General features: G+C 32.3%; 1 protein-coding gene across 1 annotated transcript in view; it reads right to left on the bottom strand.

Annotated features, from left to right (window-relative positions):
* Positions 1-27,679, bottom strand: part of LOC140433929 (inactive dipeptidyl peptidase 10-like) — a 214,984-nt gene that overhangs the window by 20,230 nt on the left and 167,075 nt on the right. Inside the window, exon 8 of the mRNA XM_072521901.1 lies at positions 6,332-6,796. Within this exon, the coding sequence (XP_072378002.1) occupies positions 6,332-6,796 (465 nt within the window). The remainder of the gene's footprint in view (positions 1-6,331; positions 6,797-27,679) is intronic.

Genomic DNA, 27,679 nt, shown 5'->3' with positions numbered 1-27,679 from the left:
TTCCAAAACCTCTATCAGGTGGTATAATTAAACGTCCTATTAAAGGGAACATAAACTGTATAGCAAAACGTGTTATTTTTGTCTTTTGAGCATCCGACAGCGACTGTAAAATTGTAAAGATAAGAGTTGTTGACTGTACTAATAACTTTGATTCGGAATTTTAGGAAGAGATATTTTTTTTTGCAATCAAAACAAAATAATATTAGATCTTTTTGTTTTTCTTTCACCAAACCAAAAAAGACCTTCGCCCTAAGTTTGTAATCTTGTTTTGTTGCCATTAAAGTAGACCTTGTAGCAATATCTTTTTAATATATTTCAAAAAAATGTATGTCTGACTTTTTCGTGGTCATCAGCCTGATTGGCCAGTATCAGATATATCCACTTTACAGACCAGTAAAGTGGATATCGGCGCAACCCAACTAATATTAAACCAACAACCGCTGCAGAGAGTTCAGAGATTCAAATACCTTGGATGTTGGATTACCCAAAATCTAGATCCATCCTTCGAAATTCGATGTAGAATTGAACAGGCAAGAAACTCATTTCAGAAATCCAAGCCTCTATTATCCAATAACTCATTCAATTTGGAAATCCGTGAAAAGTTTACAAGATGTTACGTGTGGTCTGTACTTTTGTATGGATGTGAAACTTGGACTTTAAACGCCGATATCATGAATAAAATCGAGCTTCGGCTAATTCTCAACGGTAAAATCGAAGGAAAGAAATGGATAGGACGGAAGAAACTCTCTTGGTTGAGGAATTTGCGGTAGTGGACAGGTTTGACAGCGGACCAATTGCTACACGTAGCGCAAGACAGAAATCAGTATAAAAATATTATAAGCATGGTAGTCGCCGACGTTCCGTAGGGATATGGCACTCTGAGAAGAAGCCTGATTATTGTACATTCTAAAGAGTCTGTTTATACCTAATTCAGAACTTACAGGTACTTTCGAAAAGACGAACTTCTACAATAATGTGATACTTCATATTTAAATGTGTTTATATAAGCAATTACAGCCGATTGTTTGTTTTTATATTTAATAGATTTACGATCTCCTCTTCTGTTTTCTGCTGGAACTGTACCAGTATTCATAAAATTTTGTAAAACACGTTGAACACGACATCTTTTAATATTAAGTATATTCAGGAATACTACTTGGCTAACTGGAATCAGAGTGCCTTCATTTGTGCTGATAAAATATTTAGTTTGAATTTTTTTTTAATGCAGTTCGTTCTTGGTTCGACGCTGAGGCTGCTCCCCACATACGGGGCAGAAACATAAACTCTAAAACAGAAGGATGAACGACTTTTGGAAATATTCGAGCGTAAGATACTCCGCAAAATATTTGGAGCTATAAATCTTTAACTTCGAATTATACTAACTCTCTAATGAACAATATGTCGTTACATTTATTAAAACACGGTGACTTAGATGGGCCGGGCATATAATACGAATGCCTGACAACATGATCGCTAAAAAGCTAACAACAGGAACACCTATATTAAGAAGAAGCAGAGGCCGACCGCGAATTACGTGGGTGGATGGAGTTGAGACCGACTTAGGGATACTAGAGATCAGAAGATGGCAACACGTTGCCAGAAACCGAATAGACTGGCGACTATCATCATCATCATGGAATCATCATGGGAAAAAGATAATTGGGCTATGTGAAGACTTTAATTTGGTTATTTTTAATGGCAGAACAAAAGGCGATATAGAGGGGAGTATACATTCTTAGGGCCATTAGGCAGTTTTGTCATAGATTTTGCATGTGTATCAAGACCGATGTTAAATTTAGTAGATAATCTTTTTATAGGTTGAGAATATTATTCTAACCATAATATGTCTCTGATAGTGGAGTTGTCCTTAGACGATGACGGTCAGAGATAATTAGTCAAGTTTTGCCACTGCTTCCTAAAATTACTTGGACCTAAACTGATTCGGAAAAATATAAAGAAAGAATGTCTTGTGAAATTAATAGGGTGAATGAGTGGACTGATTAACCGGAGATAACTTTGGAGTTACTACAGCAATGTATAAAAAAGTCAGCACACAAAGGTAAGCTTTTTATGACAAAGGAGAAGTGTAAACAAAGTCAGCAATGGTTTGATGGTGAGTGCGCAAGAAAGAGGAAGTAATTAATGTTATATCTCAGAGTATCTAAAAAAATTAGCTTGACTTATGCAATGAACATATCGATGGGTGAGTTCCAAATGTGGCTAACTACAATTTTTCCATTTTTGAGCTATTTACACATTAAACCGTATAATTATTTTAAGTTGTGTTCTAAATGTGGCAAATTGCATTAATTTTAAAATTGGCGCCAGAATATATAGAACCATTAGTATCTATGTACACAATGAACGTAGTTCGCAATTCCACATGTAGCTAGTAACACATAGCCACCTTTGGAATGCACATCTTTCGATGTAGGTGAAGTTAGCGCCATTTGTTTTATTATAACTCATGGTACAATGGATGGCATTTCGAACATTTAATTTAAAATAATTGTCATGCATAATTTGGTTACTTTAAAGTACAATATGAATTAAATCATTAGTTGTAATTTAGTTGAATTAAAAAAAGAAAATATTTTTGTACCCTTAAAAAATATTTTAGTTAAAAATGTAATGTCGTTAAATAGAGAATTAATTTCTATATGTCACTACATCCACAGCGGTGACGTCATCCCTACTCCATGTACGTTATAAGATTTAGGTTAATAAGATAAGGGTATTTTATAACAAAAATCGACCTGTTTCTGGATTTCCCGCAAAACTTGACGGTTCTCGAAATAATAATAATATTCCATAATTTAGCCGTTCACTGTATAATATATTGGTGTTTATATTTATATTTGGTAATAGGCGTCAAAAAACCAAAAATTAAAATTTAAAACTAAAAAATCAGTATTCTATATTATTTGTATATTATGTTAAACAAAGATGAAACATATTAAACTATTTTACGTATATATTCAATTCTTATTAAATAAAAAAACAATGTTTAGTTTATAAAATCTCTCGTTTATAAAGATAAATAAAAGGAAAGAATATTTTCTAAAAGTTTATATTTAATTTAAAATAAATATTGTACCTGTTTTGTTAAAAAGTATAGCGTTAAAACAATAAAAGACAAAGCGTTAATTAAATTTTAAGTCTAGTTATTGCGTCTTGTAAATTCACTGCGGTATGTTAATCCAAAACATAATTCAACACATTTGCTGTTTAATGAAAAATTCTGCTCGAGGATATATTGGATTATTGTTGAAACACAACCGATGAAAAAATTTGATATATTTGCATGAAACCCCTGTCAGTCTGATTACCAACCCTTAAAAAGGTTTATGGTATTTCATACACTTTTATTAAAAAAAAAACGTAAATTTTCATAGAAACAAACACTCTACAAAATTTTAATTTTTAGAATTTAGGCAATTATTGATGAAAACCATATGTTACAAAAAAGTTTTTTGATATTGGCAATTTATTTTTAGTCAGCATTTACTGCTGACTTCCGCCACTATGTAAATGCTCCACCTATTAATCCAATAATATTAGTAACTTAACGAATGATTATCTAGACAAGTAATGCTAAAAATAAAAAATAAGTACTGCAACGATAAAATGAATAAATAATTTAAGCAATAAAAATAAAATGAAACAAAATAGATCTAGGGACCAGATAATGACTGGCCTTGACACAATATAATCTAATACACATATATTATACAGTTTCGTTCTTTTTAGCAAGAGTTTCTTAAACAGCTTTGACATTACTGGTAAGAGTGATATTGGCCTGTAAGAAGAGACTTCTTCCCTGGTTTTGTTATCATTATTACCTCAGCTATTTTCCATAAATTTGGGACATATCTTAATCTAAAAGCAGCATTAATTAGGTTTGTCAATTTTACTATGCCTTTGCAAGGCAGGTTTTTTAGTAATTCTCCAGTAATTAGATCGTATCCTGGGGCTTTCTTTAGATTTATATTTTCTTTTATTTTATCAGCTACTTCTTTTGGAGATGTTGGTCTGATTGTCTCTTCTATCTGATTAGGCTCTATCCATATTTTGATCATTAATTTGGTATTCATGTGGTTTGAATGTATTTTCTAAATATATGGCAAATCTAGCTGCCTTTTGCTTATTGCTCCTGGCTCAGCTACTATCTTCCAAGTTAATGGGTGGAGAATGGATTACTGGTATTTTTAGCCTTCTCGTTGATTTCCATAGGGAGTATTCAGTGCTGCTATCATCCATCAATTCTCTCAGGTAAGAACTCATTGAATAATTTTGTATATTTTGAATCTCTCTTTCAAGCTTTTGAGTTGCATTGTTGAGATTTGTTTTATCTTGAGAAGCTCTGTGTTTGGAAAAGTATCAAGACTGATTTAAATATTTTATTTTTAATATTCAGAATATGACCTTATTTAGTTTTAAATCTTTTATTCAATCATAGTATATTAGCTAAGTATAATATGGCTTTAGTTCATCCTTTAAATTCTCAAATTGGCTGATTAATTATTGTCAAGTTCTGAGAATTCACTTGTCTAAAAACAACATGTTTTTGGGAAACATTAATCAACCCAAACACTTCAGAGTTCTTAAGGAAACGTACCCATTCTTTGTGTAGAAAATTTAAAATGCCACTTTAAGCTTAATTTACGGCTATTCATGGAGGTCCTAAGAACAGAAGAACCACCCCAATCGATTCGCGTACATACATATTTTGTTTCGTATGATCGGCCACTCTACAAGAACCTCTCATCGTGAAGAGACGCAAGCAAGCCAGCATCGTTTGTGCATCCCATTTTTACCCTCAGACCTTAGACTTCGAGCGAGGCCCAACCACAGACAAAAGGTAAGTGAATCTCATATAGAATTGACAATAAGATATTAAATCTGCCAATTGTTATTTGAATTGCATTTTATTTTACATATCTATTTACGAACATTTGCTATTTTTCGCTAATTTACTTACAAACAAATTATCTCATTTTTTCGTTATTATTATTTATCGATTATCATTTAACCAGCGACCTCATTAAGTTTTATACAAAACACTCTGGTTTATTGGCACCTCCTTCTTAGTTTTCTTTAATTAACTTTTTAATTTCCTTCGGATAGTTGTTTCCTTTTACTTTTGACACTTGAATCGGAGTGTTTTCCTATGCTGATTTTTGTATATTTCGAACAAACAACTCTAATTACTCATCTAGTTGTTCAGATGTTTCTAATTGTACAGATAATTCAATTTTTTCTTCAAGGATTGATTTAAAACTTTCCCAGTCTGCTAATTTGTTGGTTATTATTGGAATACACTCCTTTCTAATAATCGTGTCACTCAACGTGAGCATTATGCAATTAGTTGAATTGAATTTATTTTAAATTTTAATCTGCGACGTAACAAAAACTACTTACATATCAGATACAGGAAAGCTCTGTATAGATTAGGCACAAGACAAAAGAGAAAGAAGACTTATTTGAATTTAACCATTCCAGAGGAAATAATAGGTGAATACCAGTATGATGGCATACAAAAAAAATTTCCACTATAGATCATATAAATGTTGATGGTACCTGTATGTAAAAAATACCTTAAGTTTAATATTCCGATGAATGACCTGATTAATAATTTAAAACAGGAATATGATTAAGCAGATAGACAACTCTGCAACGAAAAATTAGAAAAGTATTGAATGATTTATGTTTGATCGACGTAAATACAGCTGAATTTTTTTTGAATAAATATTGAAGTGATATAAGGTTGTTGAATGCTCGAATAAATGAACTTTGAAAAATTAAAGGCAAATACCGAGCACAATTGTAATAATCAAATCTTGCCCAAGTACGAGTACTTTCGCTTTCTACAGCTTCATCAGGGGCATTTCGTCAAATTTGGGCTATCCAATAAGCGCAAAATATAATAAACATGAAATTGAAACATAAATTGTACATAACACTACACTAGAACAAGGACAAACAGTTTAAAATTATTTAAAAAGATTCTACGCTACATTCTTGTCGGCAACAGGAGAGAGACGGAGGGAAGCAAGAGAGAGAGGATTACAATTGTGCTCGATATTTGCCTTTAATTTTTCAAAGTTCAAATATTAAAGTATTTTTGATTCTACTTTTAGATAATATTTTTCGTCTACAATAGTAATTAAAATTTAGTACCAAGGTAATTTTAAACTCCTTATAAGATTAGATTTAAATTTATAGCTCATATCTTCACAGTAACTAAATAATTCATCGCCTTAAATCCCTTGTTATTTAGTGATCCTATAGATTATATAAATCAACGTAGATGCCATGGATTAAAACTTACACTAGAAGTACAATTGGAAAAGTAATATCCTCGTACTCCCGTAGAATACCAGGTAAATATAATCTCACTTGAGCCTTAAAGCCATATTCGATCTCGACAGAAATCGTTTTTGTTTGCGGCGGGGATAACTTTCGAACTTTTTTCCTAAGTTTGAAACTAGTGTCTAAAATAACTCTTCTTGTGTTAGTTGAAGTTTTCACTAAGAGAACGATCGGAATCTCTGGCCCCAAACATTCTTGGATGTAATAATTGTAATTTTTGCTAAATATCACGTTATTGTAATCGCAAGGATAATCCAGCCATAAACTGTTGTTGATTGTGGTTTCGTTCTGAGATTCAGAAAATGTTGAGTTCTGGTCAACTTCCGGTCGACAGGTCATGCAGAACCATTGAGGCGAACTTTGGTCTGTAATTCGAATTAAATGTCTAACGCCTGGCGAATTTTCTATTGTACCAATGGCGTATCTGTAACAAAAGAAAAATATATAAAACATTATACTACTTAATGAAAACGTATTCTTAATTATCTTTATTCTATGAGATAATTATACAGGGTTGGTCAGTAGTAAAGATAAAATAAAAAGCATTTAAAAAAAACTATTATTAAATATTATTAATAAAATATTATTTTCGATTATTAAACATTTAGAAGAAAACAAGGGCAGTCTACTTTCAATCTCTATTTGCTAAAGGTGACGATAATCAACCACAAACAACAGAAGTGACGACAAACGAAGACATAAATATTGAGGAGGTACAGGAGGCATTAAAGAAATTAAAAAATAGAAAATCACCAGTAAAACACTAAATACTACATGAACTCCCAACCTACGGAAGACAAGATATGACCAAACAACTATTAAAACTAATCTAAAAAATAATAGAACAAAACAGAATACCTCAAGAATGGAGGTCAAGCATCCAAATACCTCTGTTTATAAAGGAAGACAAATCGGACCCTAAAAATTACAGAGGAACTATTTAATAATTACAATACTAAAATTAATAACCAGAGTAATATCAAATAACTTGAATGAAATTATAACACTAGCAAAAGAAAAACAAGGTTTTAGGTGGGAAAGATCATGCACCGATCCTGATCTTCAGTATAATCACCCTGCTCGATCTTATACATGATCCATTCGAACAAAACAACAGTAGATCTGGTGATATCAAAAATACACGCCAAATAGCGACCTATCTAGTCAATAGAAACTTCGAGGCACTAATATCAGACCAAACACTTAATACCGGAGGAAGGAAAACAAAGAAAAAAGCCGCCCCAAAGCAGAGACGAAGTAAACGATAATATAATTCCAGAAGTAACATTTATTAACATTATTTCGCCCAGAGAAGGTACCTAATACAAAACAGCAATTCAGGAAAAGGGAAATATACAAGAACAACAGGGAGACGATTATTAAAGTACATGAACAATGATACAAGGATTATATGACATGTGTCTAACTACAAGTATAACAAATTGTGATAACATACTAAATAAATTAAATGAATTAAAAAGAAAAAGCAAAAATAATAAGTGAATTATTGTCAATCGAAATAAAAAAAAGAAAAAAGACTGGTGTATTTGGAACTGTAGGTAGCGGGTGGATACTTCTCTGCGATCTCGACAGGGGATAGATCTACTTTAGGAATAGCACTCCTGCCTACCCGACCTCATAGATTTCCTCAGCCTTCCATCTCCAGAGAGACCATGTCAAACCCATAGCATTCCCATATCCACTTTTTCCTCCCTCCACTTCCAAACCAACTCTCCAACACGTACTAGCCAAGCGTGGCGCCCAATCAAAAATAGCGGTTGGAACATATTTGAAGCAGAGGGTACTAAGAACCTCCGAAAGAAATCAGGCTACTGCAAAGAGCGACAAATGCATATTATTTCATATATTGTTAGAACTCTTTCATATATCAGACCAGAAGATGGTGGAACCGAAGAAAGAGCTGAAACGAATAAAATGGGACATCATCGGCCTCAGCAAATAAGATAAAGAGGAGAAGCTCAAATTACTCTTAAATCAGGACACGTATGTCATTTTAAAAGAGAACAAGGCACTTCAAATGGTGGAGTAGTATTCATTATACATAGAAAGCACATACACAATATAGTTGAAATTATCAGGATAAGTCCGAGGATTGTATATCTCATCTTCAAACTAAATACAAGATATAACCTTAAGGTAATCAAGACACATACTTCAACGATTTCCCACTCGGATGAAGAAATTGAAGAATTTTATGATGATCTAGAAACAGCGTTATATGACACACCAGCATATTACACAATTGTGGGCGACTTTATTGGGAAAATGGGATTTAAACAAGATGATGCAGAAGTAGCAATGGGTAAGTATGGATGTAACGAAATAAATGAACGAGGGTAAAGATTGCTGAACTTCTTACGCCAGGATTTATTTATCAATGATGAAATCTTTTTTGATAAAAAGCCTCAGCGTAACTGAACATGTATCAGCTCGGATGGCAGCATCAAAAAATGAAATAGTTTATATCGTAACGATCAGAAAAGAAATAATCAAAGACATTACAGTATTTAACAAATTTTCAATGGGAAAAGATATCGTCACAGATTAATCCGAGCTAAGAAACCATTAAATGTCAAATTCAAAAAAAAACAAAGATGATCCTAAAAACAAGAAAAGAGTAATAGATTCCACGTCCAATAACGTCCACTGTTTCCGATGAAAGAGCCGGGGGTTCTAGAAATAGAACTCAGCTTCTGCCAACAAATCCTACTCTCACGTCCCCGAAGGCTTTTGCCCCGTAACCACTAGGTGCATGGCGTACAATGGTTGTACGTTATGTAGCAGACGAGAGATGGTGAAAGACGAGTTTCTGGCGCCTAAAAACTGGAACATATTATCGGCTAAGGCAATAAACTCTGACAGAAAATTCTGGTCCTCCAGGTTGGGGGCTGGGCAATGGGCCGGTAACCCGTTACCGTAAAAAATATAACACCACGAAACCTTTAAATAAGCCTCAGATAGATCGGTCTTATCGACGACAACTTAAGCAAAGAAATATGGACTAGGCACTCGGTACCTGGAATGTGCTGACATTGAATAAACCAGGAGCACAAGCATCATTACTTAACGAGCTTAGAAAATACAAAATAGAACTAGCAGCAATACAAGAAACTAAATGGCTAGGACACGGAATAAAAGACACAAAAACGCATACAATACTGTATAGCGGAAAAGAGAGCGGAAAGAAAGAGTTCGGAGTAGCTTTCATAGTTGACAATAAGATAAAACACGCCATATTAGATTTCAAAGCAGTGAATGAGAGAATATGTAAACTAAGAATAAAAACAAAATTGTTTAATCTCTCAATCATTAACATACATTGCCCAACAGAAGAACATAGCAGGGACATAAAAGAAGATTTCTACGAACTGCTAGAAGAAGTATATGACAGCTCACCAAGAAACGACATCAAGATCGTACTAGGAGATATGAATGCTCAAATAGGCAAAGAAGAACTTTTTTTAGGAACCATTGGTAAACATTCACTCCATTAAAATACCAATGAAAATGAAGAATTACTTATCAACTTTGCCAGTAGAGAAAACATGATCATAAGTTCGACTTTTTTCTCACACCCCGACATGCACAAAGCGACATGGATTATGCCTGGAGGAACAACCGCTAACCAAATTAATCATGTCTTGATAGACAAACGGGCTGCAACAAGCGTACAAGATGTGAAGAGCCGAAGAGGAGCATGCTGCGGATCTGACCATCTCCTACTACAGATAAAATACAGATGCAGAATTCAGAGAAACAGGAGGGAAAAACAGGAACAAAGAACAGAACAGCTAGATATACAAAAATTGAAACAACAAGATGTCAAACAGAACTATGAAAGAGAAATAACACAAATACTGACAGACACAGGCAGCCTAGGCACCGAAGAACATTGGGAAGAAATCAAAACAAAAGTCGCAGCAAGAAAAATCATAGACAAGAAAAAGAAAAATACAAAAAGGGAATGGTTCAATGAGTGTAATAAGGCCATACAGAAAAGAAATGAAGAACTCAAGAAATATATGGAAAGAAGAACCAGAGAAAGAAGGGCAAGTTACCAAGATGCAAGACGGAGAGCCGATAAAATATGCCGAACAGAGAAAAGAAAATACGAAAACGGCAATTTACAGAAAATGGAAGAAAATCTTCAAAGCAACAATATACAACAGGCGTACAGATATCTACGCAATTTAATAGAAGGATACAAACCCCGAACAAATCTATGCAGAAATCCAGAAGGCCAAATAACCAGTGATCCAAAAGAAATAAAATCAGTCTGGGAAACCTATTTCCAGACTGATTTAGGGACACAAGACATATTTAGGGACACAAGAAAATGAAGAGCATATGGACATGCATCACAATGAGGGAGATACCGAAAATATAGAACCCCCCACGATGGAAGAGGTAAAACAGGCAATACGAGCACAAAAGAACAATAAGGCTTAAGGTATTGACAACGTCCCCCCTGAGCTATATAAATTAGGTGGCGATCACCTAGTAGGACAAATGTATGTGCTCATGAACAAAATTTGGAATGATGAAAAGATCCCTAATGATTGGAAAACCGGGATTATATGCCCAATCTATAAAAAAGGGGATAGACTGAAATGCGAAAATTATCGCGGCATAACTCTCTTGTGCACGGCGTACAAAATGTTTACTTACATACTAAACGAACGACTCCAACAACTAACTGAAAATATTGTCGGGGAATATCAAACCGGTTTCCGACAAGGAACATCTACAACTGACCAACTATTCACAGTGAAACAAATTTTAAACAAATCGTGGGAATACGACAATGACGTCCACAACATATTCATAGATTTCAAACAAGCCTACGACTCAATTAATAAGAACAAGTTATATCAAATATTGCAGAGCTTCAATATCCCGCAAAAATACATCCGACTGGTAAAATCAACAATGGATTTGTCAATAGCAATTGTCAGAGTCCAAAATGAGCTCACTGAAAACTTTACGATAGCCCAAGGATTAAAGCAAGGAGACGGGCTGGCACCGACACTGTTCAACTTGACCTTGGAATATGTGATAAGACAGCTGAATATAGGAAGAGGTAATCTCCCAACAAATAAATCAATACAGATTGCCGCCTATGCCGAAGATATCAGCATCATGTCTCGCAGAACAGAAGAGGCGGCAGAAATATATTCACAATTAAAATCAAAATCAAGAGAGACCGGACTAGAAATAAATATTCAAAAGACAAAAAAGTTAACACAGGCAAGAGCTAGAAGAAACAGACGCATAGTTGAATTAGAGGACGATATTGAAACGGTAGAAAGTTTCACATATTTAGGAGTTGCATTAAACACGGATGGAACAGAAGAACCAGAAATCCAAAGAAGAATAGTAAAGGAAAACAAAGCTTATTTTTCACTCGATCATGTGTTTCGCTCCAACAACACACACTGGAGATCGAAAATCAGGGTCTACAAAACTATTATCAGACCAATAGTATGTTATGCATGCGAAACATGGGTGATGACAGAAGAGACAAAAAGAAAACTGAAAGTCTTCAAAAGAAAAGTCCTAAGAAAGATATTTGGACCTATTAATGAAAACGGAATATGGAGATCCAGGTATAACTTGGCTGGGATGGTCATGTAGTAAGAATGGAGACAGAAAGATTGCCGAAAAGAGCCCTAGATAGTAAAATGCAGGGCGCAAGACCAAAAGGAAGGCCACGGAAAAGATGGGAGGATGAAGTGGCAGCGGACGCGCAAAATTTGCTAGACGTGAGAACCTGGAGAAGATCGGCGCGGGACCGACAAGGTTGGAGGCATAGTTTGGAGAAGGCCAAGGCCCGATATGGGCTGTAGCGCCATTGGAGAGAGAGAGGAGTACAGCAAGGAGACACCGTCTCTCTGAAGTTATTCACGACGATTGACCATACTTGTAAGAAGGTGCATCTGAACGAGCATGATATCAACATAAATGGAGAAAAGCTTAGTCATTTTAGATTTGCAGATGACATCGTCCTTATATTCATTGTATGGATGATAATGTATGAATAATAATATTTAAAAAATTATATTATCATTAACAACGTCAACAGAACTTTTAGAAACGAAAAATAACAAATCCCTTAGCAATAATATATACAGGGATGAGTGCCTTAAGAACCGGCAAAATAACGCAAAAGATAGAAAACATAATACGTTGTGAAATACAAAGAGATGCAAGTAGTAGAGGTGAGAAATTATCGATATAAACCTATAATTTACTTTACATTACATTAGACCTATCGAAAGTTTCCCACCTTTAGACGTTAGCTTATGAGCTGGTTGACTTCAGTTGTAATGTAAGTAAAAACAGTTCAAGTACGAGTATGTTTTTATCCAAAATTAAAGTATTGATCAATAATAAACTATGATTTGAGACGTCGTATACACTCTTCTCAATACAGAATTATCATAGGTTGTTATTCTGTATTTATCAAATTACTACTAATTAAACTGTTTACTTACATTTGCTTTATTGCCTTCAATCAGTTTTTACTTTATGTGAAATTTAAAAAATGTTAATGTTCGACGTCATACTTGTAATATTATGACTGAAGTCAACTAGCTCATAAGCTAACGTCTAAATGTGGGAAACTATCGATAGTCTGTTTTGGATGGGTTGGAGTCAATAAAAGGGCTATTGGTTAACTATTTTTTTAATCTCGAGCTTTCAATTGTGTTTACAATTATTATAAAGAGCTAAAAAAGACAAAATATCTTACAAGGTTGAACTAGAAAGAAAAAACAATTTTTGTTAACTTACCAAATAAAAACTAGTTTAGTAAATAAAAATTGCTGCTAATACATCTTAAAAATAATTAATATAAAAATGTCTTAATCCAATAAATGCTTGTCTAAAATTTTTTTATAATTTTGAAACCATTTTTTTAATACAAAAATAATTGAATTTATAAATAAGTTAAAATAGCAACCAATTACAAATAAGCCTCAATGTCATAAATGCCAACATAAAATTTTTATTTTTGACAATTATATTGCCAAAAGTAAAATTTCGTTTAAACATTATTTTTTGTTTAGTAACAAAAAAGAAGAAGATTTATTCACCGTTGCCAGATGTCTAAAAAAATGTAACAGATATATGGAGAATTAAATATGACATTTTACAAGTTTTATATATAAATCATAAAGAAAGAATATAATTATAAATTTTGCTTAGATTTTGAATTTCTGATCTTCTGTTTAAATTATTATCACTTTTGCTAATACAAACCATTTCCAAAAAAGTCCTTTTAAATTTATTACTTTCACTACATAAAATTTTAATTTTATCAAAATCCATAATATGGTCTTTATTGATTACATGCTCTGCCAAAAGCACAAGATGGTTTTTTAATTCTGCAATCACTTTTGTGAGAAATAATGCGATTTGAAAGATTTCTTCCGGTCTCACCAACATATTCAGCCTCACACTGAGTACAACTAATGCTGTATACTAAATTCGTTTGTTCAAATTTGTCTATAGGATATTTAGTTTTGGAATATAAAGATGAAATAGTTTTGATGTTCTTTGTTGCTATTTTTATATTGTCAATAACCTTTAGTGTTTGTATTATATATATATATATATATATATATATATATATATATATATATATATATATATATATATATATATATATATATATATATATATATATATAACTAAGGTACACTCGAAGAGTGGTGGGTTTTTCGGTCAAAGTGGAGAAATAAAAGACAAAGAAGGTGGCTACTTCATCTATTTATTAAAGACGTTTCGCTTTCTGCTCAGAAAGCATCATCAGTTCATCTAAAAAGAACAATATGAAACCAAACATCCATAGAGAAGTTACAACAAAAGTGTGTTACCTTACAAAGACATGTAGCAGTCAATGATGTTAAAAATATGAAAAAGCTTATGAAACTGGACATTCAGAGTTAACGTTGTATAAAACAATTAATTGAAACTAGGTATAGTTTGCAATTTAACAAAATTAGAACAGCAAAAAAGAACATGTGATAAACATACATGTATAAAAAAGTTATTATAAAAACTTAGGTAAAAAACATTAAGGTTTATTTTAAAGTGTAAAGAACTAGAAAGATCATAAGAATGCACTTTCAACAATTTTATTTAATAAATTGGATTTTAATTTTAACTTTAGGTAACATTATAAGTTATTTAAGATTAATAGTAATAAGATAAAATGAAGTTACCAGTCTTTAGCTTACTGAGTCTCGCCGATAAATGAATTTACAGGTTTAACACCCACGCAAACAACGTTAAGAGAGGTGGCCTTGAGGTCAAAATGACATAAACAGCAAGGCAACCTACCAACTTCTATATAATAAGGCGGTATATTCAAAGAATGTGATAAATTTGGTTGACAGCTTGTCGTTAAAAAACCAAACAATGAAAGGAAAAGGTGGTTAAGATCACCATTTACCCCACAGTGATTGATCTGTCAACAAAGAACAAAGCATGCGAAGTCAATCCAAAATATCATATATTATTATATTATGACGTCACTAGTTAGCCAGCTAACAGGTGAAGATTAATACAACTTCCACAGTCCAAAGGTTCAAACATTTAGGACCGTAATGAAAAAGATTCTATGAATCAATTTCAGTTTAAATTTTATCAAACAAGTTCATCAAAAAGAACAATTACTTAATTATGTAAAAGTGATATTGACAAATATTAATAAAATGTAAGTTGATAAATCTTAGTTAAGGAAGGAATAATTTATTTTATTTTATTTTTATTTAAATTTATTATATGAAAATGTGTGTCTTACGACACACCGCAGTGATATTAATTTATCTAAGCATACTTGTGCTCTTGCTCAACATGCTATTAACACTGAACGCAATCTCGTTAAAAGACAGTTTCTAGAAATGTGTTCAATATTAAAACATCCTAATACCCTTAATAAGAGAACCGACATTAGTAATTTGAGTCAAATTTATCATGCATTAATTTTACAGAATTAGGCTTGATATGTTGTTTACTTAAATTTTGTCCCACATTGGGGTTTTGTTATTACATTTTCATATAATAAATTTAAATAAAAATAAAATAAAATAAATTATTCCTTCCTTAACTAAGATTTATCAACTTACATTTTATTAATATTTGTCAATATCACTTTTACATAATTAAGTAATTGTTCTTTTTGATGAACTTGTTTGATAAAATTTAAACTGAAATTGATTCATAGAATCTTTTTCATTACGGTCCTAAATGTTTGAACCTTTGGACTGTGGAAGTTGTATTAATCTTCACCTGTTAGCTGGCTAACTAGTGACGTCATAATATTATAATATATGATATTTTGGATTGACTTCGCATGCTTTGTTCTTTGTTGACAGATCAATCACTGTGGGGTAAATGGTGATCTTAACCACCTTTTCCTTTCATTGTTTGGTTTTTTAACGACAAGCTGTCAACCAAATTGATCACATTCTTTGAATATACCGCCTTATTATATAGAGGTTGGTAGGTTGCCTTGCTGTTTATGTCATTTTGACCTCAAGGCCACCTCTCTTCACGTTGTTTGCGTGGGTGTTAAACCTGTAAATTTATTTATCGGCGAGACTCAGTAAGCTAAAGACTGGTAACTTCATTTTATCTTATTACTATTAATCTTAAATAACTTATAATGTTACCTAAAGTTAAAATTAAAATCTAATTTATTAAATAAAATTGTTGGAAGTGCATTCTTATGATCTTTCTAGTTCTTTACACTTTAAAATAAACCTTAATGTTTTTTACTTAAGTTTTTATAATAACTTTTTTATACATGTATGTTTATCACATGTTCTTTTTTGCTGTTCTAAATTTGTTAAATTGCAAACTATACCTAGTTTCAATTAATTGTTTTATACAACGTTAACTCTGAATGTCCAGTTTCATAAGCTTTTTCATATTTTTAACATCATTGACTGCTACATGTCTTTGTAAGGTAACACACTTTTGTTGTAACTTCTCTATGGATGTTTGGTTTCATATTGTTCTTTTTAGATGAACTGATGATGCTTTCTGAGCAGAAAGCGAAACGTCTTTAATAAATAGATGAAGTAGCCACCTTCTTTGTCTTTTATTTCTCCACTTTGACCGAAAAACCCACCACTCTTCGAGTGTACCTTAGTTTATTTTGGATTGACGGTCGTACTCCTTTTCTCGATATATATATATATATATATATATATATATATATATATATATATATATATATATATATATATATATATATATATATATATATATATATTATTGTGATATTTAAAGTCTTGGTGCGCCAAGCAATAATTATCTAATTAATTTTTTTTTTTTTTGATTAATTAAAATTATCTAGATGACATGATTATGACTCTATCATCAATTTTTAATTCTTTTATCTCAGGGATAAATTCGTGCTTCAATATCTATGCTACTACATGTGAAAGGTAAGGTCCAGAGAATACCGGAATAATAAAAAACACATATGATCTAACACTATATATTGAAATAAAAATAATGAAATAATTCACACTCAAAAGTTTTCAATAAACAAATCTCATATAATGATTCTCAAAAATTTTGTTCTACGTACGTGAACAATCAAAATTAATGGTACAAACAATATTAATTGAAATCTCAAAATTCCGAACTATTCTAACTCTCCTAATCAAAATATTTATATCCTTTCTAAATTAAGTGTAAAAATTGTGTTATCAATAAAAGAAAAAACTGCAGAAAACAAAATATCTCTCTCTGATGATGAGTGGTCCAAATCCTTGTTCCTTGTAGACTATATTATCTCCTCTCAACCGCTCCCTATGTAATCAGCAATCTTACAACAGATTGTTGCAAGTATATCGTCCTTAATGATCTCCTTCAAAAGCAACAATCATTCAAATTATGATAGCCTTTCTCCTCTCGATAAACTGAATCTCTCGTTGGCCCCAGTGAAAAATGACTCTTGGAATATCTTCTCTTTACGATAAACTGAACCTCTCGTTGGCCTGAACAGTGACTCTTGGAATATAAGTAGGAAAATATGACTTACAATATTTTGCTGCTCCAGCTTCTGTCAGATACACTAATTCCACAAAAACTCACTAACATTCAATACTACTGCTTGCTACTTCTCAGGAACTGCCATAGAACAATCCCTGTTCGTCTTACAGATTTGGAAAACCAACTGCCTATATCTTTTTTCTCTCCTCAATCTCGCTAAACTTTTTCCTACATACTTATCCCACCTTTTTCAATCTCCGCCAATCAAAACTCGTCACAATTCCCCCATTTTTTCATTTCGATAGCAAACAAATTTTTACCTATACTTATAAATTTCCTAAAACTTATTTACAAATAATATTTTTCTATAATTCTTAAAAACTAACAAAAACCTCTTTCTATAATCCCTTCTATTGTCTTTAATCACTGCATTAATGTATTTTGAAAAACCCCGTTCAATTGTCTGTGGCTTTCACTTAAACTTATGCGGGTCACTCAAGTATAACAAAGAAATAATTTATGCAAAGCTTACATTTTGTTTAGTACAGGAAATCCAAGAATTTAATAACTTTCCTTCTTCGAAATGTTTGTTGTTTATTATCCTACTTATCTGAAATATTTTAATGTTTTTAAACTTTGAAATATTTTAATCAACCCAATATTTTTCTCGATTTTACATATCATAACAATATATATATATATATATATATATATATATATATATATATATATATATATATATATATATATATATATATATATATATTGTTATGATATGTAAAATCGAGAAAAATATTGGGTTGATTAAAATATTTCAAAGTTCAAAAACATTAAAATAATTCAGATAAGTAGGATAATAACCAACAAACATTTCGAAGAAGGAAAGTTATTAAATTCTTGGATTACCTGTACTAAACAAAATGTAAGCTATACATAAATTATTTCTTTGTTATACTTGAGTGACCCGCATAATTTTAAGTGAAATCCAAAGACAATTGAACCGGGTTTTCCAAATACATTAATGCAGTGATTAGAGACAATAGAAGAGATTTTAGAAAGAGGTTTTTGTTAGTTTTTAAGAATTATAGAAAAATATTATTTGTAAATAAGTTTTAGGAAATTGTATAATTATAGGTAAAAATTTGTTTGTTATCGAAATGAAAAAATGAGGAATTGTGACGAGTTTTGATTGGCGGAGATTGAAAAAGGTGGGATAGGTATGTAGGAATGAAAGTTTAGCTAGATTTAGGAGAGAGAAAAGATAATCAGTTGGTTTTTTAAGTCTGTAAGACGAACAGTGATTGTTCTCTGGCGGTTCCCGAAATGTAGCAAGCAGTAGTGTTGAATGTTAGTGAGTTTTTGTGGAGTTAGTGTATCTGACAGAAGCTGAAGCAGCAAAATATTGTAAGTCATATTTCTCTACTTATATTCCAAGAGTTACTGTTCAGGCCAACGAGAGATTCAGTTTATCGTAAAGAGAAGATATTCCAAGAGTCATTTTTCACTCGGGCCAACGAGAGATTCAGTTTATCGAGAGGAGAAAGGCTATCATAATTTGAATGATTTGTGCTTTTGAAGGAGATCATTAAGGACGATATACTTGCAACAATCTGTTGTAAGATTGCTGATTACATAGGGAGCGGTTGAGAGGAGATAATATAGTCTACAAGGAACAAGGATTTGGACCACTCATCATCAGAGAGAGATATTTTTGTTTTCTGCAGTTTTTCTTTTATTGATAACACAATTTTTACACTTAATTTAGAAAGGATATAGATATTTTGATTAGGCGAGTTAAAATAGTTTGGGATTTTGAGATTTCAATTAATATTGTTTGTACCATTAATTTTGATTGTTCACGTACGTAGAACAAAATTTTGAGAATCATTATATGAGATTTGTTTATTGAAAACTTTTGAGTGTGAATTATTTCATTATTTTTATTTCAATATATAGTGTTAGATCATATGTGTTTTTTTATTATTCCGGCATTCTTTGGACCTTACCTTTCACATGTAATAGCATAGATATTGAAGCACGAATTTAACCCTGAGATAAAAGAATTAAAAATTGTGATAGAGTCATAATCATATCATTTAAATAATTTTAATTAATTAATCAAAAAATTAATTAGCTAATTATTGCTTGGCGCACCAAGACTTTAAATATCACAATAATATATAATATATTTATATATGTATATATGTATATATATTTATATATATATGTATATATATATATATATATATATATATATATATACATTATGTATATCAACTTTAATAATCCTCTTTAAACCTTTAAAATACACCATACTATATTATCCATTACAAGAGTCAGTAAAGTTAAAGTTTAAATTTAACCAAGCGCAAAATGTATAATTACAACCTAGAAATTTTGTTACTTAGAAACTATGTATTTACTAATCATACTGCACTTTGAAAGTAACTTTGTGAATGCAGCATCCCGTAGGAGATGCCATAGTATCATGCCTTTGTAAAATGCTAATTTAGAATGAAGAGCACATTGTGCAAGGAACTTTTGCGGGGCAATTAACGCCAATGAGAAGTTTACCGTGTCATATTTACATTAGTTTACACAATAAAGACTTACATAAAAACTAAGTTTGAACTCCTTATATGGAATTTTGTTAAAAAAATATTAAAGCTACAAAATATTTTGAAAATCACTTTAAAAAACAGTCAATACTTTTGACCGTCCTGAAAATATATTATGACATACTTTTCTAGTGATCATAAAATATGCTGGGGATAGAAAATATTTACTGATATTTTCTTGCTTTATTTAATTTTATTTCATATTTAAGTGTCCATCTACTACGGTTTCATCTCTTTTTTTACAGTTTTAGGGCTATGTAGCTTTACCATTTCTTTTTTGTCTCTTATTATAATATATTGAATTTTTCAAGTTTTATTATCAATTCAACTATTTTGCTACTTTTGATATCTTTCTATTTGGATTTATTATTGATTATTATTAACGTGAATTTAGGTAAAATGGGTATAATTTGGAGGCCATTTTAAACGTTGCCTTTTGCAGTTAATTTTAATTTTTTTCACTAACACCCCCTAAACTTCTGTTTCCAACAACTCTTCATGGCGTATGATGAATGATGAAGATATTGAGCAGAAACCTTTTGAAAATGGTTGAAATGACTGCTAGTTAGAAGACGATACTTTGAAGATTGAATCGGACGATTTAGATGAACAAAATTGCTCTTAAAATATTCTTAATTCAAAAACTTCCAACTATTCAGTGCAACCAGTTTATCTGTAAATTTGATGGATCCAGATATAAAAGCAATAGTGGTGAAAAGCAAAAAATCTACAGAGGAAGTACCAGGAACATCGAGTGAGAATTCCATCGTTTCTCAGTTTATTGTAAATTCGGGAAAGGTTCTAAAAGGTAAAAATGGACATAAAATAACCGCAGCTAGAAATATTATTCATTTTGTAGCTGAACCCAAAGAAAATGACAAAAACTACACAAAAGTTGAAGAATATTTCTTACATTGTTTTTCAGATGATGTGTTACTTCGTACTCTGTTACACACTCAAGTACTGAAATTACAAGACAATCTAAAAAACATGCCAGTAATGATGTGTGACAGCTCTTCGAAATATATGATCTATGCTATTCCTTATTTAGGCAAGAAAACCAATACAAATGGTTTACCTTTGGGTACATATTTTGTAAAGAAACTTATAAAATCATCAGTTAACTAGCAGAGGAGTTACTAAAATACCAGTACAAACTGACATTTATTCAAACTCTTTGCAAAAAGAAAAGAGAAATTCCACAGAAATTGTTAAACGTAAATGCAGAGTCCCCAATACTTCTATGCTTTGTTTTGATAAAAGAAAGACATTGGTATCATATATGCCAAAGAAAAATAAGATCGTGTTACTGTTTCCAACACTTCACGAAGGTGTTGATGTCTCCAAAAAAATAGCAAACACACTAAAATAATTAATTATAATGGAAACTAAATGCGGAGTGGATACATTTGAATAGATGTGTTCGAAAATGAATGCGCGTAACACGAGGAGGACGGCCTTTATGTATCTTGTATCATATGATAAATATTAGTAATAACTCGTATGTTATTTACGCCATAAACGCATTAAAACCAAATAGAAAAGATTTATCCCAAAACGAATATGTGGTTGAATTGGCTCATTATCTCGCAGGACTCTGGCTGAAAAAACGATTGGGTATTACAACTTCGAACCAACTGTTGTTACCTATCATTGCATAAGGTTCCCTTTTTCGAGTTGGGAAGTTGTCATTATCATTATCTTTCGATCGACAATTTCTTTATCGATCCTGGCCTGCTCTAAGATTAGTCGCCATTCTATTCGGTTTCTGGCAACGTGTTGCTATCTTCTGATCTCTATAACACTAAGTCGGTCTTAACTTCGGCCTTAGCAATGTTTTGTATGTAATAATTTTAGTTTTTCTTTGGATATTTTTTAAGTGGAATTGTTTATGGAGTATATAGTATGCCCTACTTGTAAAGTTTATTCGTCTTTTAATTTCTTCGCATGTTTTATTGGTAGTAGTCACTAGCGAGCCAAGGTATGTGAAGCTGTCAACACGTTCAAAGTTTTGACTTCCAAATGCTGTTTCCCGTTCCTCATTTGCTATAGGATCCTTAGTAACCTACATATACTTGATTTTATCTTCGTTAATGACTAGACCAACCTGTTTCGCCGCTGTTTCGAATTCTAGGAAATATTGCTCATTATCTCGCTTGCTACGCTCTATTATGTCAGCGTATGCTAAGATTTGTATCGATTCATTGTAAACTATACCACCTTTTGGAAGTTGTGTGTCTCGAACTGCGTTTTCCAAGGCAATGTTAAATAGGAGGCAAACCAGGGCATCCCTTTCTATGACTCCATCCTTTTTCTCAAAGGATCGAGAATTTCCTCTTGTATGCTAACGCTGCCTTTTAAGTTAGGCATTATCACTCTCGTTAATGGAATAAGTTTTTCTGGTATACCAAACACACGCATTAATTGGTATAGTACTATTCTCTTGACACTGTCGTATACGGCTTTGAAGCGTCGACGAATAGGTGATGGGTTTCAATGTTAGATTCTAATGTTTTCTTGAGGATCTGTATTGTTAAATGAATCTTGTCAATTGTTGATTTTTCTAGAGTAAATCCGGCCTGGTATTTTCCAACTATGCCAACTGTAGAAACTTGTAGCCTTTCGTAGAGAATATTTGCTAGTATTTTGCAAGCAGTTGTTAACAGGGTTATACCTCTGAAGTTGTCACATTGTAGCTGATCACCTTTTTAAGTAACGGGCATATTACGCCTTCAGACCTTTCACAGGGTATGGTCTCATTTTGTCAGACAAGAAGTAAAAGTTTATACAGTGCTCGTAGCAGGGCGTCGCTATCATTCTTGTAGAACTAAATACAAATTTAATCAGTTCCTGGTGCATTATTATTTTTAAGTATTTTTATGGCTTGGACATCCTCTTTAGTGGTAGGTAGTCTTTTGCTTGGGTTGAATAGATTCCAATCATTTCGATCCGCTACGGTGTTATCTGCTTCTTCAATACAATGACCGTTAAATTTTTATTCGAAAAATTCGACCCATCGGTTCAAGATTGAGGCCATATCACTTAAGATATTTTCTTCTCCATCCTTACAGCTCCCTATTCTTGGCTTAAACTCTTTACTCATTTTGTTTACATTTCTGTAGAACTTTTGAGTTTCGTTTTGATTTCTTAGGCATTATATATGTTTTGTAACTGGTTTTTGTCAAATTGCCTGTTTTTCTTTCATGTAATCTTTTTTCTTCCTTTTTTAGGTTCCTGTATTACTGTTTTGCTATTCTTGTGCATCTAGCTTAAATTGTTTTTAGATATGCTCTATTTTGGTTATCTCTTGCTTCTTGGCACTCCTTGTCAAACTATTCATTTTGTTTAACTGGTTTGATTTGTCCTAATATTTTTAATACCTTCTAATTTATTACGTTTCTACATTTTGTCCACAATTTCTCCACATTTCCCCCGCTTCCAGGCTCTCTATTTCCTCATCCATTTGTCTCCTATACTTTCTCGCAACGGTTTCAATGCGCAGATTATCAACATTAATTCTGTCTTGTTTCATATGCTTATCCTTCTCTAGGTTTGATATTCTTCCTCTGATTTTTGCCATTACAAGAAAGTTGTCACTATCTAGGTTTGGACTTCGGTAGCTTCTAATATCCATGACGTCGGAAGAATGCTTTGCATCTATTGGGATGCAAATAATAAATGGGCTATTGGGATTTAACCTATCCGGTTAATGGTCAGGTCATTTCCATTTTCCTTTGTGTATTATTTTATAAGGAAATTTTGAAAGGAAAGAAACTGAAATAACACCAGAAGAAATTAAAAAACACGCCAACGCTATGAAAAATGTAAAGGCTTCAGGACCGGGGGGGTACCCATTGAACTGATTAAATATGGCCCTGACAAACTATTTCAGCTATTGGCTTATACTTTTAATTTATTCTTGAGAGGAGAAGAGCTACCCCCAGAATGGAAAACTGCATATATCAGTAATCTATGCAAAAATAAAGGCGACAGAAAAGATTGTAAGAACTACCGAGGGCTAAGTGTAACTAACTCAATCTGTAGAGTCTACGAGAAGATAATTAAAAGCCGAATTGAAGATTGCTGGGAAGACGCTGAAGATCAAAGTGGCTTTCGTACTGGTCGTTCTTGTATAGACAATGTGTTCTGCCTAAAACAAACAATAGAAAAGCGTTTGGAACATAATATGGAGACACACATGGTATTTATTCATCTTCAAAAAGCGTATGACAGTGTTCCATTAACCAAGCTATGGCAGGTGCTAGAAGACAAGAATATTCCACCGATTTACATTAATGCTGTTAGGGAGTTGTACGATGATATGACGAGTGCAATAAAGATTGAACAAAAAGTGACAAAAAAGATAAAAGTGACCAAAGGACTTCGCCAAGGCTGCTGCATTGCACCTACACTCTTTAAGATTTATTTGGAGGGGGTTTTGGATATTTGGAAAAGAAAATGTAAACCTATGGGTGTTAAAATTGGAGACCATACACTGTACAGCTTGCATTTTGCTGATGACCAAGTAATACTTGCAGAAGATCAAGATGATATCCACTACATGTTACGAAAAATAGATGAAGAATATACTAAGTGGGGCTTATCAATTAATCCATCAAAAACAGAGTACGTAGTAGTGGGAGGTGAACGAAAGCACTTAGAACTAGGAAGCAAACAAATTCAAAATACTGATAGCTATAAATATCTCGGTGTAAACATTACAAACAATGGTCGGAATACAAAAGAAATAGCTACTAGAATTGGTCAAGGAAATTCAGCAATACGTCAACTGAATAGTATACTTTGGAATAACCACATCACCCGAAACACAAAAATTAGGATATACAAAAGTATCATAGTAAGCATTGCTACATATGGTTCAGAGCTTTATGTAATAAATAAAAATGACGCATCCAAAATAAAAGCAATGGAATTGAATTATTGGAGAAGATATTTCCAACTCACTAGAAGAGATATAGTAAGGAATATTGAAATCAGAGAGCGTATGGGCATAGACATTGACGTCCTGGAAACTATAGAATACAAAAGGCTGAAATGGTATGGTCATGTAGAAAGGATGAATGATCAACGATGGCCAAAAAGAATGTTACAGTGGATCCCCACCAACCGCAGGAACAAGGGAAGACCAAGAAGATCGTGGAGACAAGAAGTAAAAGTTGCAATGGAAGATAGGGGTCTACAAGTAGATGACTGGAACGATCGCAAGCGTTGGAAGCTAGGTTGCGAGAAACGGCGGCAGCTGTAATAAACTCGTTATATATATATATATATATATATATATATATATATATATATATATATAGAATCTGATAATTTTATTATTCTACTTTTTATTCCAACCACAGTTGACTTTGGTGGAGTGTTTGTGATATTAATGGTAGTTTAAATACCTCCCTGAATAAGTAGATTTCTAAGACCAATCGATTAATATTGGGGGTTAAATAAAGGGTACTGAGAATTTAGTATCCTCTTTCTCTATAGTAAAATAGATTTCTGGGCTGAAACTCTTAAAGGATTTCAGTAATTCATTAGTTTTATCAGATGATACAGTCAAGATGATATTTAATTAGGTTATTTTCAATATAAAGGTTTCAACGTTTCAGTTGAGGTGAATTCCACCTGCAAAGTAAAAACTTTGGTATAGGGTAGATTTTGAAAATAAGAATAAATAGAAAATATTTACAAAATTTTATTAAAATGGTATTATATTTTTACCGTGACGCAGTGGACTTATGTATTTTACGTTTTGAATAATAAATAAAATTATTCTTTGTCCCTATGTCCCTATTGATTATCTGATAACACAATATCATATCTTATTTAACACAGTGAAAGAGAAAATTGCACGGTATGCACACAATGACTACCATATCAAGGTTAATGGATCTGAACTAAGGTGAACACTTTCACTCGATAAACTCAACCAGTAAATTCACAATTTGCATTCGATTTTCTTACTTTACGTTTAACAAAAATAAATTTAGCTGAATCACGTAACGTTCGTTTCGTAAGTTTTTAGAATCTACTTAAGATTGGATTATTTTGGTATTTGTTAAACGGGCTCATTTGTAAGAAATTACTAGATTAGTAGTGTATTTTTATTGGGCTACTAGGAACAGTATGGCTACTAATTGATTTGGCTGCAAATTTTACGTAACACGTAAATATATATAAAACAGGTAATAAATACAAAAATTTGTGGAAAAAAAGATACCGCAAATATACTCCGTCATCATTATCTTCCTCTCCACGTGCCATATTATATCCACGTGCCAGAAATATTCGAAATTGGCGACCACCATTACCAAGGTTTCTCGATCTTCTGCCACATAGATGGAATTTAATAATGTTTGTAAATAACATTTATTTAATATAATAATATTATCATATACTTTTATGTTATTTTTTTTTGCTTTATCGTCAGTGTTAAGTACATTGGATTTTGGTTTTTGTCGCTGGATTCGTTTTATTCTTAGTTCATTATCTGCCACAACGGGTTGGTGATCAGATCCAATTTCTGCTCGTGTAAATGTAGTGGCTTTCTTAACCTTTAACTACGGGCGCCCCTCCATTAGTCATAACTACGTGCGCGGTGTATTCTGTACACCACCGACTAAAAACGCAAATAAAAGCCACAACTAGGTATTTTTAGTACATATATTGTATATAATAAATGTAGGCATATATTTAAGAGAATGTCTTAACATAAAAAATAATACATAACGAAAATATAAAGATTAGCAACAAATATAAGAACAAAAACTCAACCACTTCTTTTTCTCTAAAAATAACCTTCTTGAGATTCTTGTATATTAGCTTAACATTAAAAATATTATAAAACTAGTATATTAATCTAAAAACTAGGAGTAAATAATCATTCACAAATGAACATATTTGAGAATATGTGTGCTATTCACTTTCGTTTTCTTCCTCGTTTGCGTCTACTAAATTACAATTTGCACAAATTGTAACAGAGTGCTCTTTACAAACCATTCTATTACATTTGTTGCAAGATATTGTTGTAACTCTATTTTTGCTCCTTCCACAACAATGGCACCTCCCCCGTTTTTTTGCTGGTGGTTCTTCATCGTGGTCGTCTTGTACGTTTTTGTATTTCTTCAAGAATATTTTTAAATCCAGAGGTAAACTCTGTATTTCCGCCCTCTCAGAAAGATGAGGTCTTATCAATGCCAATGATAATTCTTTTAGAAAAACTCTTCTATATTTTTGAGGATTGTCGATGTTGGCAGCATTGTACAGGATCTGGCTGTTAATTCCGGCAATATTCAGGAGTTGAAAAAACAATGCCATTGGCCATCTTCGTGTTCTTCGGGATACCGAATAGGTACTGCACATTTTGTCTACAGTGTCTACGCCTCCATTATGTGAATTATAGTCTAAAATTATCATTGGTTTTCCTGTTTCGGGATCTACTGTAGAATTACTGTACATGGTAGATAGGAGAATGACAGCTTTATTTTTTTTTTGGTGTGTAGGATACAATGGTAACTTCTTTTTGAAAACCAAAAGTGGATGATCCAATTGGTGTGTTTTTTCTTGGTAAAAACTCTGGAGGTAGTTCCCTTTTATTTCGTTTAAGTGTGCCAACCATCGTTATCTTTTCCTTCAAAAGGTTA

This window comes from Diabrotica undecimpunctata, chromosome 2 (assembly GCF_040954645.1).
Source record: "Diabrotica undecimpunctata isolate CICGRU chromosome 2, icDiaUnde3, whole genome shotgun sequence".
Classification (NCBI taxonomy): domain Eukaryota; kingdom Metazoa; phylum Arthropoda; class Insecta; order Coleoptera; family Chrysomelidae; genus Diabrotica; species Diabrotica undecimpunctata.
Note: the sequence above shows the minus strand (reverse complement) of the source record. Positions and strands in the feature narration are given on the sequence as shown.